General features: G+C 41.6%; 1 protein-coding gene across 32 annotated transcripts in view; it reads left to right on the top strand.

The window, feature by feature from the left end:
* clasp2 (cytoplasmic linker associated protein 2) overlaps positions 1-14,149 on the top strand; it is a 322,540-nt gene that overhangs the window by 132,690 nt on the left and 175,701 nt on the right. For all 32 annotated transcript variants that reach the window (XM_055633767.1, XM_055633768.1, XM_055633769.1 and 29 more), the window contains one exon: positions 8,378-8,448. In XM_055633767.1, the coding sequence (XP_055489742.1) occupies positions 8,378-8,448 (71 nt within the window). The remainder of the gene's footprint in view (positions 1-8,377; positions 8,449-14,149) is intronic.

Here is a 14,149-nt window from a genome sequence, read left to right on the forward strand (position 1 = left end):
CAGCGACCCCTGCACATTAACACTACCCTTCGTACGCTAAGGACAATTTTACAATTTTACCCAAGCCAATTAACTTACAAGCCTTTGGAGTGTGGAAAGAAACTGAAGATCTTGGGAGAAAACCCACGCAGTCATCTGTAGAACGTACAAACTCTATACTGACTGCACCAGTAGTCAGGATCGAACCTGAGTCACTGGCGCTGTAAGTGCTGTAAGGCAGCAATTCTACTGCTACGCTACTGTGCCGCCCTGACTTGATCACTTTATTGAATTAATTGAGATATAATTTTCATGCCCTCTGACTGGGATCATTCTTTCATCCAGTAAATTGTCCTTGATCAAGAATACCTTATGACGGTTTTGTATCCCTTTGAAATTGAATACTATAATCCTGCACTAATTGAATAAAGGGTTATGTTCTGTCACTTGGAAAACACATTGAATAAATCACTGATGACTATCGACACAAGATATTGGTAATTATTTCTATAAGTAACTGTGAGGGGAACAAGCCATTGATTTTTCATTCTCTTGGCTGCCTCAGATTGCAAGATTGATATTACAAATGACTACTATTTCTTTCAGGATACAGTGATCTGGCAAGGTCTGATATGTTCATCTAAAAAGAGAAAGCAGAAGGAGTGATTAATGAGAGTGAAAAATAAGATGTGTTACCACGTGGAAAATCTTTGGTTATCAGAATTAAAAAGGAGAATTCAGAACAAACTTTTTTTTGTTCATTGTGGTATAACCGTGGTGCATGGTTCACTATGGATTAGAGGATACACAGATTCCAGATGCATAAAGTTTCATCAACATCTAAAGAGAAGTGTTACGCTTCTATTGATAGCTGAAGAAGAAAAAGGTCGGAGCAGTGGTGCAGCAGGAGAGTTTCTGCCTTACAGAGCCAGAGACATGGGTTCAATCCTGACCACGTGTACTGTCTTTATGGAGTGTGCATGTTCTCCCTGTGACCGCGTGTGTTTTCTCCGGGTGCTCCGGTGTCCTCCCACACTCCAAAGACGTACTGGTTAGCAGGTTAATTGGCTTCGGTATAAATTTTGTTTATAACCTTGCTTATAACCGTAACACTTGCACCCGGTCCGCCAAGGCTTGCTGGATTTCCCGGTTGCTAACCTCTTTAACTCCCCTTCCTATTCCTATACTGACCTTTCTGTCCTTGGCCTTCTCCATTGCCAGAGTGAGGCCAGATGCAAATTGGAGGATCAACAGCTCATATTTTGTTTGGGTAGTTTACAACCTAGTGGTATGAGCATTGAATTCTCTACTTTTAGGTAACTTCAACAAACACCTCCCGCCCCCTCCCCTCCACTGTTGCGAGCCCTGATTTGTCCTGTTTTTTTCTCGTGCTCCTAGTTCCACCCCCTCCCATCCCCCCAACCTCAATCAATCTGAAGAAGGCTCAAGACTGAAACGTCATCTATCCATGTTCTCCAGGAATGCTGCCTTACCCACTCAGTTACTCCAGCATGTTGTGTCTATCTTTGGATGGATTTGGATTGTTTTCACTGGAACGTCGGAGGTTTGAGGGGAGATTTGATAGGTATATAAAATTATAAGAGGCATGGATAGAGCAGACAGTCAGAACCCAGGGTGGAAATGCCCACCACTGGGTGCATAAAATCCTGAGAGGATTAGATTGGGTAGATGCACAGAGTCCCTTGCAAAGTAGATGAATCCAGGACCAGTGGACATAGGTTTTAATGTGAAGGGGAAAAGATTTAATAAGAATCTGAGGGGTAACTTTTTCACACAAAGGTCGATGGGTATATGGAACGAGCTGCCAGAGGAGGGAGTTGAGGCAGAGACTATCCCAACGTTTAAGAAACAATTAGACAGGTACATGGATAGGACAGGTTTGGAGGAATATATGGGCAGGTGTGACTAGTGTAGCTGGGACATGTTGGCCGGTGTGGGCAAGTTGGGTCAAAGTGCCTGTTTCCATGCTCTGTCACTCCATGACTATGAGAGGTGGGGCAGAACAAAGCCAGACAATCATTCATCCTCTGTCATCTATTACTTAATGGAGTTTGTAGCCATGCTGTCACAGTCCCTTTTTTGCGATGTGCTGCACCTTCTTAAAAGCTTTCTGGAAGACCATGTACATCACATTTTTACACAAGACTCACTGGCCCTCATTGCTCTTCTCAACAGGCCTTCTGCAGAGTCTTCTGTTATCTGGCATTTGGCTAATGAAGTTGCAAAAATCTCCACCAGGGCGCAGTAATCTCCTCCCTCGTTTCCCATGGCATTCAGGAATAAATCTCATCCACCATCATGGTTTGATCCATCCTATCATCTCTCACCCCTACCATCTTAATGCCTTTGTCCTTTGTTTCTCGCAAGTTTAACAACAAAACAAAATATAAACTCTGGGTAATAAATAAATCTGTGAAGTGTAGTTCCCAATTTCCATCATCAACAGTCAATATGATCAGTATTAATGATTTACGTGTAGGCTGGAACTGCAGATGTTGGTTTACACCAAAGATAGACACAAAATGCTGGAGTAACTCAAAGGGTCAGGCAGCGTCTCTGGAGAAATGAATTTGCAACGTTACGGGTTGAGACCCTTCTTCAGACTGAGAGTCGGGAGAGGGAGACACTTTATGAGGTGTGTATAGAATTATGTGATAAAAGGAATTTATTAAGATTCATCACCTCCTGGTGTGAAAAGTACATCAGTTGCCTCTACTTTCTTAAAAGATTGAGGAGATTTGGTATGTCGTCAAATACTGTATCGAACTTCCAGAGCTGTATGGTGGAGATCATACAATTTGGCACAGACATTGTGACTCAATGGCCGTTCAATGTTCTAATAAGGTTGCTGGACTGGGCAGATATTTGGCTGATTCAGTTTAATGTAGAGCTGTGCGAATATATTTTGGTGGGGAAATGACAAATCTATTTCAATTAACAAAACTTGTTTTTTGTGGTCAAAACCAAATGCATTCTTAGTGTTATTCTACTACTGTGCTTTTCAGTGTACATTAAGAAGCTCAAATCAAATGAAAACTGTATGCTTAGCAGGATAAGCAGAATCTGCAGTGATGTAAACAAAGGCATTTGTTGTGAATCTGCCACGGAAACTCTCCATAGATATAATGGTTCCAGTATATTCTGTTTTTAATGCACAACATATTTTGATGTAAAAATATTAGCTCCTGTTATCCTTTCCTGTTGGATGCCAGCACGTATTTATTGGTGAGGCTAATGTTCCTCCCAAGTAGATGGCAGTCATCTGTCTTTTTATGCACATCCATATCCTGTATCACTGAAATGAATACTGTAAATGGCTTCATTATAATCATGTATTGTATTTCCGCTGACTGGATAGCACGCAACAAAAAGCTTTTGACTACCTCGGTACAGGTGACAATAAACTTAACAATCTGTAGAGCACTACTCAAATTGTAGTTATACTTGTAGATTGTAGTTAGACAAAAGAATGGGGAAACTCAGCGGGTGAGGCAGCATCTGTGGATCGAAGGAATAGGCAACGTTTCAGGTTGAGACCCTTCTTCAGATTGATGTCAGACATCCTCCAGCTTTTTTGTTTACCTTCGATTTTTCCAGCATCTGCAGTTCTTTCTTATACTTGTAGATTGTAGTTACATTTTTCAGGAGTTGCTAAGGTGTTTATGATTATATTTGTGTCAGCATTGTAAACTAGCTTCACTAATACATTTATTTTAAATCACTGGAAATGGTATCAAATATTTGTCGCAAACCTAGTTCTGATTTGAACTGTGTCTATTTTTGACATACACAATATCTGGAGGGCATTGTTAGACCTCCTTGATAATAATATACTTATTTTGAAATTATTATCATGCAGGATAAGTATTTTTCTCTAACATTTATTGACTCAGCCCTAAGCAAGTGTTTGGTTTTACCCGTATCTAGGAGACAGCATCATGAAACCTCGAGACCTTGAAACCTTGAGTATTGTATGCTGTGTGCCAAATTGGAAGACACACAAATAAATTGCTGCTTCAAGTAGAAAGTGGACCTCATTTGGTTACAAGAGTAGAAGTCTCCCCAGCTCTCGAATGTAACCCAGAGTATCCCAAGCCTATCACTCTAATTCTCTACCTCGCTCCCTCTCTGACCTTTAAACCTGCAGCTTCTAATACTATTCTGTTAAAGTCCAAACCAAGCTCAAGGAATAATTGAAGGTGGACAAAAATGCTGGAGAAACTCAGCGGGTGAGGCAGCATGTATGGAGCGAAGGAAAAGGCGATATTTTGGGTCGCGACCTTTCTTACAGCCTTCCAGACATCAAATAATTTTCCATTGTAGCCTTGTATTTTACATTTGCTGTTCCAGTAATGTAAGATTTTATTCATCTCGATTTTCAATTCCCCTTGACCTTTTTTTTGTTATTACTAGTTTTCACCACCATCTGACATCTAACCAATAGTGTCATTCACCTTCTCTACCCCCCCACCGCATCAAAGACTATCCATTTTGTTGTCTCCACTACCCCCCCCTCCCCCCCCCTCCCCCAATTAGAGTCATACAGCACGGGAAGTCTTCAGAGCAGAATAAGACTATTTGGTCCATCGAGTCTACCCCGCCATTCAATCATGGTGAATCCATCTTTTCCTCTCAACCCATTTTCTTGCCCTTCACTGTAACCTTTGGCACTCTTACTGATCAAGAACCTGTCAATCTCCGATATAAAAATACTCAATGATTTGATCTCTACAGCCATCGATGGCAATGAATTCCACAGATTCACCTCCCTCTGGCTAAACAAATCCCCCTCAAATCCTTTATGAAGTTCATGTTCATGAGTTCTAGGAGCAATATTAGGCCATTCGGCCTATCAGGTCTACCCAGCCATTCTATCATGGTTGATATATCTTTTCCTCTCAACCCCATTGTCCTTCCTTCACCCCAAAACCCCTGACACCCTTAAGAATCTGTCAATCTCCACCTTAAAAATATCAGTTGACTTGGCCTGCACAGTCATTTGTGGCAATGAATTCTGCAGATTCACCACCCTCTAACTAAAGAAATCCCTCCTCATATCCTTTCTAAAGGAACATTCTTTAATTCTGAGGCTATGACCTCTGGTTCTAAACTCTCCCACTAGTGGAATCATCCTCTCCACATTCACTGTAATCAGACCTTTCACTATTTGGTAAGTTTCAATGAGGTCCTCCCCTCATCCTTCTAAACTCCAATGAGTACCAACTCAGTGCCTTCAAATGCTCATACATTAATCCAATCATTCTCGTAAACCCCCTCTAGACCCTCACCGACGCCAGCACATCCTTCCTCAAATATGGGGCCCAAAACTGCTCATAATACTCCAATGCAGTCTTATATCCAATGCCTTATAAAGCCTCAGCATTACATCCTTGTTTTCGTATTCTGATCCCCTTGAAATAAATGCATCCGCATTGCATTTGCCTTCCTTACTACCAAATCAACTTGCAATTGAACTTTTTGGGAATCCTATACCAGCATTCCCAAGTCTCTTTGCAGCTCCATCCTTTTATTCTGACAAGTCCTCTGGACCAATTATCTGCACTAGTCCCACCTCCCTACGTTTGGCCTATATCCCTCTAAATCTTTCCTATTTATGTACAAGCCTAAATGTCTTAATTGGTGTTATAATTTCAGCCTCAACTACCTCCTCCAGCAGCTAATTTGACATATCCACCAGATTATGTGTGGAAAAAGGTGCCCCTCAGAGTCCCATTAAATCTTTTCCCTCTCACCTTAGACCAATGTCCCCTGGTTCTTGATGGCCCAACTCAGGGTAAAAGGCTCTGTGCAGCTCCCATGGCTTTTCATTTCCCCCTCATGATCTCATATACCTCAATAAGATCACCTCCCATCCTCCTACGCTCCAAGGAATACAGTCCAAGTCTGCCCAACCTCTATAGCTCAAGTCCTCAAGTTTTGGCAACATCCTCATAAATATTCTCTGCACTCTTTCCAGTTAAACATCTTTCTTATAGCATTGTGACCAAAACTGAACACATTTCTCCAACTGTGGCCTCACCAGCTCAAGTTGTTTTACCTTTAACTTTTTCTAGTCCTTATGTAAGGTCAACCTGATATCATACTACTGAACAGTCCTCCCGCAAGTTAGGGGGTAGACCCGATCTTCCAACTATCTTCATTGCAGATGCTTGACCTTGTTCCCTATGACTATAATGTTACAATGCTGTAACAGTATTTTATGCACTCTGGTATTTTCTCTTTGCACTACCTATTGTACTTGTGTATGGCTTCACTACACTTGTGTATGCTACGATCTGATCTAATTAGATAGCACGCAAACAAAAACTTTTATCAGTACACGTGACAATTATAAACAACACCAATACCAAGTTCTGATATCTAACTTACAAATCCAGTTGGACCAGCTCACTGCCTCTATTTTCATTTATTTTATATTTATTTTTAATCCTTCGTGTATTTACCGAATTCTCTGAAAGCTTATGAGCTACTATGAATTTTGTTTCTACCCTCTCGTCCTCACCTTCCACCCCATCAGCCGTCGCATACAGCACATAATCCTCCGATATTTTTGCCACCTCCAACAGGATCCCACCACTAGCCACATCTTCCCATTTCCATCCCTTAAGCTTTCCGCAGAGACCATTCCCTCTGCAAATCCCTGGTCAACCCGTCCCTTCCCACCCAAACCACCCCCTCCCCAGGTACTTTCCCCTGCATCCGCAGGAGATGCTACACCTGTCCCTATACCTCCCTCCTTGACTCTGTCCAAGGACCCAGGCAGTCTTTTCAGGTGAGGCAGAGGTTCACTTGCACCTCCAAGCTCATCTATTGTATCTGCTGTTCCAGGTCTGGATTCTGAAATATCAGCGAGACCAAGCGCAGGCTCGGCGATCGTTTTGCTGAACACCTCCGATCCTTCCGCCAAAACCTACCGGATCTCCAGGTTGCTAAACACTTTAACTCCCCCTCCCATTCCCACACTGACCTTTCTGGCCTGGGCCTCCTCCATTGTCAGAATGAGGCCCAGCGCAAATTGGAGGAACAGCACCTCATATTTTGCTTGGGCAGCTTACGCCCCAACGGTATGAACATTGATTTCTCTAACTTCAAGTGGCCCTTGCTTTCTCTCTCTCTCCATCCCTCCCCCTTCCCAGTTCTCTGACCAATCATACTTTCTCTGACTACATTTTATCTCTGCCATTTTATCTCTGTTTGCTTTGTTGTTACCTTCTCCCAGCCAGCAATGATCTATTCTACATTTTCCTTGGTCTGCATTCTCTTTGTTCTGCTTTCACACCTTACACTTCCTTATCTATGAAACTCCCTTTCCCCTGACATCAGTCCGAAGAGTCTCGACCCGAAACGTCATCCATTCCTTCTCTCTAGAGATTCTGCCTGTCCCTCTGAGTTATTCCAGCATTTTGTGTCCATCTTCGGTTTAAACCAGCATTTGCAGTTCGTTCCAACACATTTTACTTTTGCCAGTCATCTTAATCTGTGTCTTGTTACATGCAATTGAAAGCCTTCATCGTTGTGCTTTTATTCAGTTGCTACATTCTGCATCTCAAAAGCAATCCAAAAGTGAAATATTGCAGATGCTGGAAATCTGAAATAAGTGCCTGTCCAGAGAGAAAAAAAAACAAGCAATATTTCGTCACTGATCTTTCATCAGAACAGCTCTGGGCTACTGACTTTTTCAATCATTTCATCTTTTATTTCTCCTATTGATTGCAATTGCTGGTATAGTTGTTTTACAAGTTAAAGTGTGGATTGTGAGCTACATGAGACAAATTCATTTTGCAAGTGGACTAGGGAGAAAATGATCATTTGAATTTGCTGACCAATATAGTGATGCATATGAGACCAGACACAATATTTCAATAGTCATGCGAGTATTTTATTGTCATATGTACCAAAACGGAACAATGAAATTTTTACTTGCAACAGTGGCAAAAGTTTGTAAACATAGCATTCAATGGATAATATCATAAACAAACAAAAATAAATTCAATTAAAAAAAAAATCCATATAGTGCAAAAACAAAACAAAATATGATCTATGGTTTTCTTTCAGAAAGTAGGTTTTATTTTGTGTGTACAAAATAATTGATCTAGTGCTGCATGCAGGTTCAGCTGTGTCAAATACTAACATTAAAATTGAAATGCATTCTGCTTTTGTAGTTGACTTAAGTGAATGTTACGTCAAAACACATACTTACAAGCATAAGAATGAAGTAGTTATTAAATGTTTTATAAAAATCATATTAAAGACAAATAAAATTTAGTTGCTTTCAAATTATTTGATATTTTGGTAAAAATATTAATAAAGCTAGGAGATTAATTATGCAAAAAATTCTTATTTTTTATTGATTTAGGGGCGTCAAAAGATGGAGCACTGGATGAGGATGATTTCACAAGAGCGTTTAATGATGTACCTACAGTGCAGGTATGTGTATGAATTACTATTGTTGAATTTCTAACAGTTAAACAGTATCATACTGAGTAACCTTATTCTGATCTTATGATGTTTATTAAAATTATTGTCTGAATGTGCAAGAGATGTACGATTCTAACATATTTTACATGGTCATATTTTATTAGGGTCCAATAAATATAAATCTATATTTCCTTTAAAGAACCAAGACAAGGATTGATGTGAGTTCTCTCTCTAAAAGTTGTGTTACAGAGAGAATAATCGCAGGTATTGCCTGTCTAAATAATTATTTTTCATCTTTGGAAATGTAAAACTCAGTTTATTCAACGTGCTCGGTGATGCAGGTCTGGCAGATTTTCTGGAATGTTGGATATTTTTGGGGTTTAATAGTCATACATTTGCGATTCATTCTCACAATTAAAACATTTCTAAACTTAAAATTTGACAACGTAATATTTCAATATCTCCCGGTTGCTGAACACTAACTTCCCCTTCCATTCCTACACTGACCTTTCTGTCCTGGGCTTCCTCCATTGTCAGAGTGAAGCCAAATGCAAAATTGGAGGAACAACTCCTATTTCTCTTGGGCAGCTTACAACCCAGCAGTATGAATATTAACTTCTCTCACTTCAAGTAACTCTTGCTTTCCCTCTCATTCCATCCCTCCACCATCCCATTCTCTGACCAGTCTGACTGGCCTGTTGATTAATTTTTATCTTTTTATGCCACATTGTCACCTTCCCCAAGCTAACAATGATCGATTCTACACTTTCCTTGATCTACGTCCCCTTTGATGTCTCGTTTTCACATCTTAACATCCCATATCTCTGTGTCTCCCTCTACCCTAACTCTCAGTCTGAACAAGCGTCTCAACCTGAAACGTCACCCATTCCTTCCATCCAGAGATGCTGCCTTACCCACTGAGTTACTCCAGCATTTTGTGTTTATCTTCGGTGTAAACCAACATCTGCAATCCCTCCTGGACATTTCCAAATTATGGTTTGCCAATAATCTTACAGATAAGAAGAAAATGTCTTGTGTTCAAGGAAATTCTGTTTATCACCAATCATTTTTTTAGTTAATTATCTGATAGCTATGCACCCATACTTTGAATTTGTGTCTTTCCTTTACGTAATGACTTTTGTTTAAATAAGATATTGTGTCATGTTTTTGAGTTTCTTTAAAATTCAATGACATTTGAATTGTTAGTTTTAATATTGTAGGATGTTGGATATTATTTTGTTTTATGTATGTGTTAGTTTTGTGTTGATTTTCTAATATTAATATTCCTAACCATCATTTAAAATTGCATTCATGGAAGAGAAGGCAATTTTGACAATTCCTTACACAATTTGTTAGGAATTTTGGATATTGTTATTGATTTATTATTGTCACGATGAAAATCTTTGATTTGTATGCTCTCCGGGTAAATCATACATAATTCTCTATAGTTCTCTTTTGTACATCAAGTAGTACAAAAGGGATATAAACAGAATGCAAAGTATAATACAACAGCTGCAATGAAAATGCAAATAAAAAGTGTAAAGCCATGATGAGATAGATTGGGAGTTTGGACATACAACCTGTGAGAGGTCAGTTCAATGGCCTGATCACAATGGGAAGAAACCGTTCTTCAATTTGATGGTACAGGTGCACAACCTTTTATCCGAAAGCCTTGGGACCAGACACTTGTCGGATTTCGGACATTTTCGGATTTCCGAATGGAAGATTTTTAGCGTAGATTAGATAGGTAGCGCGGGCGGCTTGAAAAGTCTGGAGCGACTGCCTCCTCCCCGGAGACCGGGGAATCATTGTAAATCATTGCTTAAATGTTAGTCAGTTAGTTTGGAGGGATTTTATGTGGTGGTGGTGGTGGGGGGTGAAGGGGGAAACTTTGATTCTTAGTCCCCTACCTGGTCGGCGACTCCCAACATCGCGGAGCTGGGGGCTCCGTCCGGCCGCGGGCGGCGCCGGTTGTAGCTCCGACCCCGGCAACTCTACCCCTGGCTGCGAGGCGCTCCAAATCCAGCGCCGCCCGCGGTGGCCCGCAGCCCCAGCTCCGCGAATGTTTGGCCTCCGTGCCCTGGAGCTTACCGCCAGCGACCGGTAAGGCATTGCGCTTCCCGCTGGTATCCCAGCGCTGCGACGCCGCCGACTCCCAACATTTGCGGAGCTGGGGTGGGGGGCGTCCGGCCGCGGGCGGCGCTGGATTTGGAGCGCCTCGCAGCCAGGGGTAGAGTTGCCGGGGTCGGAGCTACAACCGGCGCCGCCCGCAGCCCCAGCTGGGAGTTGGCGGCCACAGTGCCGCGGAGCTTACTGCACGGCGACCCGGTAAGGCATTGACCGCTCCCCATCTCTCCGACCAGGTAGGGGACTAAGAATTAAAGTTTACCCCTTCAACCCCCCCTTCACATAAAAGCCCTCCAAACTAACTGACTAACATTTAAGCAATGATTTACAGATGTTTAAGTGTCTCCCCGGTCTCCGGGGAGGAGGCAGCCACTACAGTAGTACAGACCTGGGTTGACCGTAGGTCGTTTCGGGTCAAGTTTGGCGCCAAACGCGAGCTTTGGTGTGCAGACGACATCCTGGAAAAAATGGCCGGTTTTCGGAGTTTTTCGGTTTCCGGAACACCGGATAAAGGTTGTGCACCTGTACATGCTTTCAATCTTTTGAAACTTGTATTGATGGGAGAGGAGAAGAGAGAATGTGAGTAGTCCTTGGATATGTTGGCTGCCTTCCCAAAGCAGCGAGAAGAATATATAAAGTTGATGAAGGGGGAGAAGGTGGGGTGCAGTTAGGCATGAGGCTGGTTGTGTGATGGACTAGGCTGTGTTCACAACTCTGCAATTTCTTGTGGTCTTGAACAGTTGCCAAATCAAGCTGTGGATAGGGTGGTGCATCTGCAGAAATTTGTAGGAAACTTTGGCGACTTGCCAAATTTCCTAAACCTTGTGAGGAAGTAGAGGCATCGGTGTGCTTTCACAGGTGTCAAGATTGTTAAATTGTCATGTTTACTGAGTATGTTACAATGAAATTCTTGCTTGCTGCAGCTTTACAGGCACATCAACACAACAACGCAACAAATAAGTATATAATAATAATAGTGGTCCACAGTGGTGCAGCTGATAGAGCTTTTGTATCACATCTTCAGACACACTTGTTTGACCCTGACATCGGGTTTTGTCTATGTGGAGTTTGCACGTTCTCCTTGTGAGAACGTGGATGTCCCTTGGGTGCGCTGGCTTCCACCCACATCCCAAAGATGTGGATTTGTAGGTTGATTGGCTCTATAAATTTCCCCCTAGTGTATAGGGAGCAAATGTGAATGTGCTATAATATAGAACTAGTGACAATAGCTGATTGATGATTGGTGTGGACTCTGTGAACGGAAAGACTTGTTTCCATGTTGCATCTCTAAAGCTAAAATCTAATTCTAAATACAGCAAATTACCAGTAATACCAGGTCACCAGACCATAAAAGCACAAACTAAAGTATGAAGTGCAACCTAAACATAGTCCATAATTGTTGAGATTGGTTTATGTTTAGGCTTGTGCAGTATGGTTCAAGATCCTGATTGTTGATGGGAAGAAGTCATTCTTGATCCTGAAGGTCAATGTTCCTAGGCTTCTGCACCGTTTTCCCAATTATAGCAATGAGATGAGAGTGTGGCCAGGGTGGCATGGTGCTTTGATGATCACAACTGCCTTTACGAGGCAGCACTCCTTGTGAAGGTGCGGAGATCAGTATCTGTGATGGCCTGGGTAATGTCTACCACTTTCTGCAATCTTCTTCGTTCTCGGGCGTTCGTGTTACTGTACCGGGCATGATGCAATTGGACAGTGTGGGCTATACCAGCTGTAGCATCAAAATAGTTGTACCAAAATAAATTGTTAGTGATACTTTCATCTTGTAATTTGAAGCTCTCAGCCTGTCCATTTCAGCACCATTGTTACTGACTAGCATGTATACTCCACCTCATTTCGTGGGAGGAAATCAAAGATCCTGGAGAAAAATCATGCAGGTCACGGGGAGAACGTACGGACAGCACCCGTAGTCAGGATCAAACCCGGGACTCTGGCGCTTTAAGGCAGCAACTCTACTGCTATGCCACCTGTTGGTGCTTTTTTTAAATGAGAATCAAGGTAGTTGATAGGAGATCTAATGAAAATATTGATTATTCAGGAAAAAATTGTTTTTGTTAGTCAACTGAAAGAAATGTGTTGAAGATCCATGGGAAGTTAAGAGAATTTTTATTTCATATAGAGATTTTTGAAGAAAGTAATATTTTTTAAATAACATTTCTGATCAAATTGAGTCAGATACATTTTTGATCAAGTAACATTATACTGTGTCAGCATGACAGTGAAATTAACAATTTTCTTAACCAAGGGTTATGTGAAATTGTTACTTTTTGCAAGGACGTTATTTTAAGTATTTGTCTTTGACAAAACCAAACCCATAGAATTTCCTGGATTTTTTCTCTTAGTGATATATTAGAAAGTGAAGAGAATGACCAGAATGCGATTAGCAGTAAATACAAGAAATAAAGAAGTAACTGAGACTTTTGTGGAATAATGTTTCATTACACTCTGTTTGCGGGGAATGATTAAGTTTCATTATTCCACTATGATGTGTTATTTAATTGAAGAGCAAGGAATGAAGGTACTAGGGTGAGCAATACAATAGGAACAAGAACGAAAACACAACAGGCAAATAAATTAAGGTGAAACAAGGAATGGCAGGTGCTGGAATCTTGAGAAAAACGCAAAATGCCGGAATAACTCTGCATGTCAGGCAGCATCTGTGCAGGGAACAGACAGGCAATGCTTGGTTTGGAATACTTCTTTAGACTGATTGCAGTACGGGGGTGGGGGGGGAGCCTGGCAAATTATAAGTGGATACAGGTGCATTGTGTAAACAGGCTCTTCTGCTCACCAGATCTGCACCACCCAGCGCACATTAACACTATCCTACACACACTAGGGCCAATTTTAAATTAACACCAAGCAAACTAACCGGCAAACCTATACGTCTTTTGAGTGTGGGAGGAAACCGAAGATCTCGGAGAAAACCTACGCGGTCACGGGGAGAACCAACAAACGCAACATCGGGGTCATGATTGACATGGGTTATTGCAGCAGTGAAGCAGCTGGCTTTTAATGTCACCACTGTGCTGCCCCCTTACCTACACTGGCTGAAAGAAATTGGCTGTTTTCTTTCAAATGAGATTGATATTTATCAACATTAAATATGTTTGTCAGTCAATTTGCCTGTTTCCAATGATGGATATAGAGCAGATATGATGATGATCAAGACCAATGAATGAATTTTGGTCAAACATGCAAGAAAGAATAGTCAATAAAAGCTCAGGGTGGCAGAGTGGCACCGCTGGTAAGGTTGCTGCTTCATAGGTCCAGTTCAATGCTGACTTCCAGTACGTAGGAAGGAACTGCAGATGCTGGTTTAAACTGAAGATAGACACAAAAAGCTGGAGTAACTCAGCGGGTCAGACTGCATCTCTGGAGAAAAGGAATAGGTGACGTTTTGGGTTGAGACACTTCTTCGGACTGCTTCTGAAGAAGGGTCTCAACCTGATACGTCACCTATTCCATTTGACCCGTTAAGTTACTCCAGCTTTTTGTGCCTGGCTTCCAGTGCTATATGAACATTATTCCTGGAGATTTGCTCTGGTTATCTCAACTCCCAAAA

The sequence above is a fragment of the Leucoraja erinacea genome, chromosome 4 (genome assembly GCF_028641065.1).
Source record: "Leucoraja erinacea ecotype New England chromosome 4, Leri_hhj_1, whole genome shotgun sequence".
Taxonomy (NCBI): domain Eukaryota; kingdom Metazoa; phylum Chordata; class Chondrichthyes; order Rajiformes; family Rajidae; genus Leucoraja; species Leucoraja erinaceus.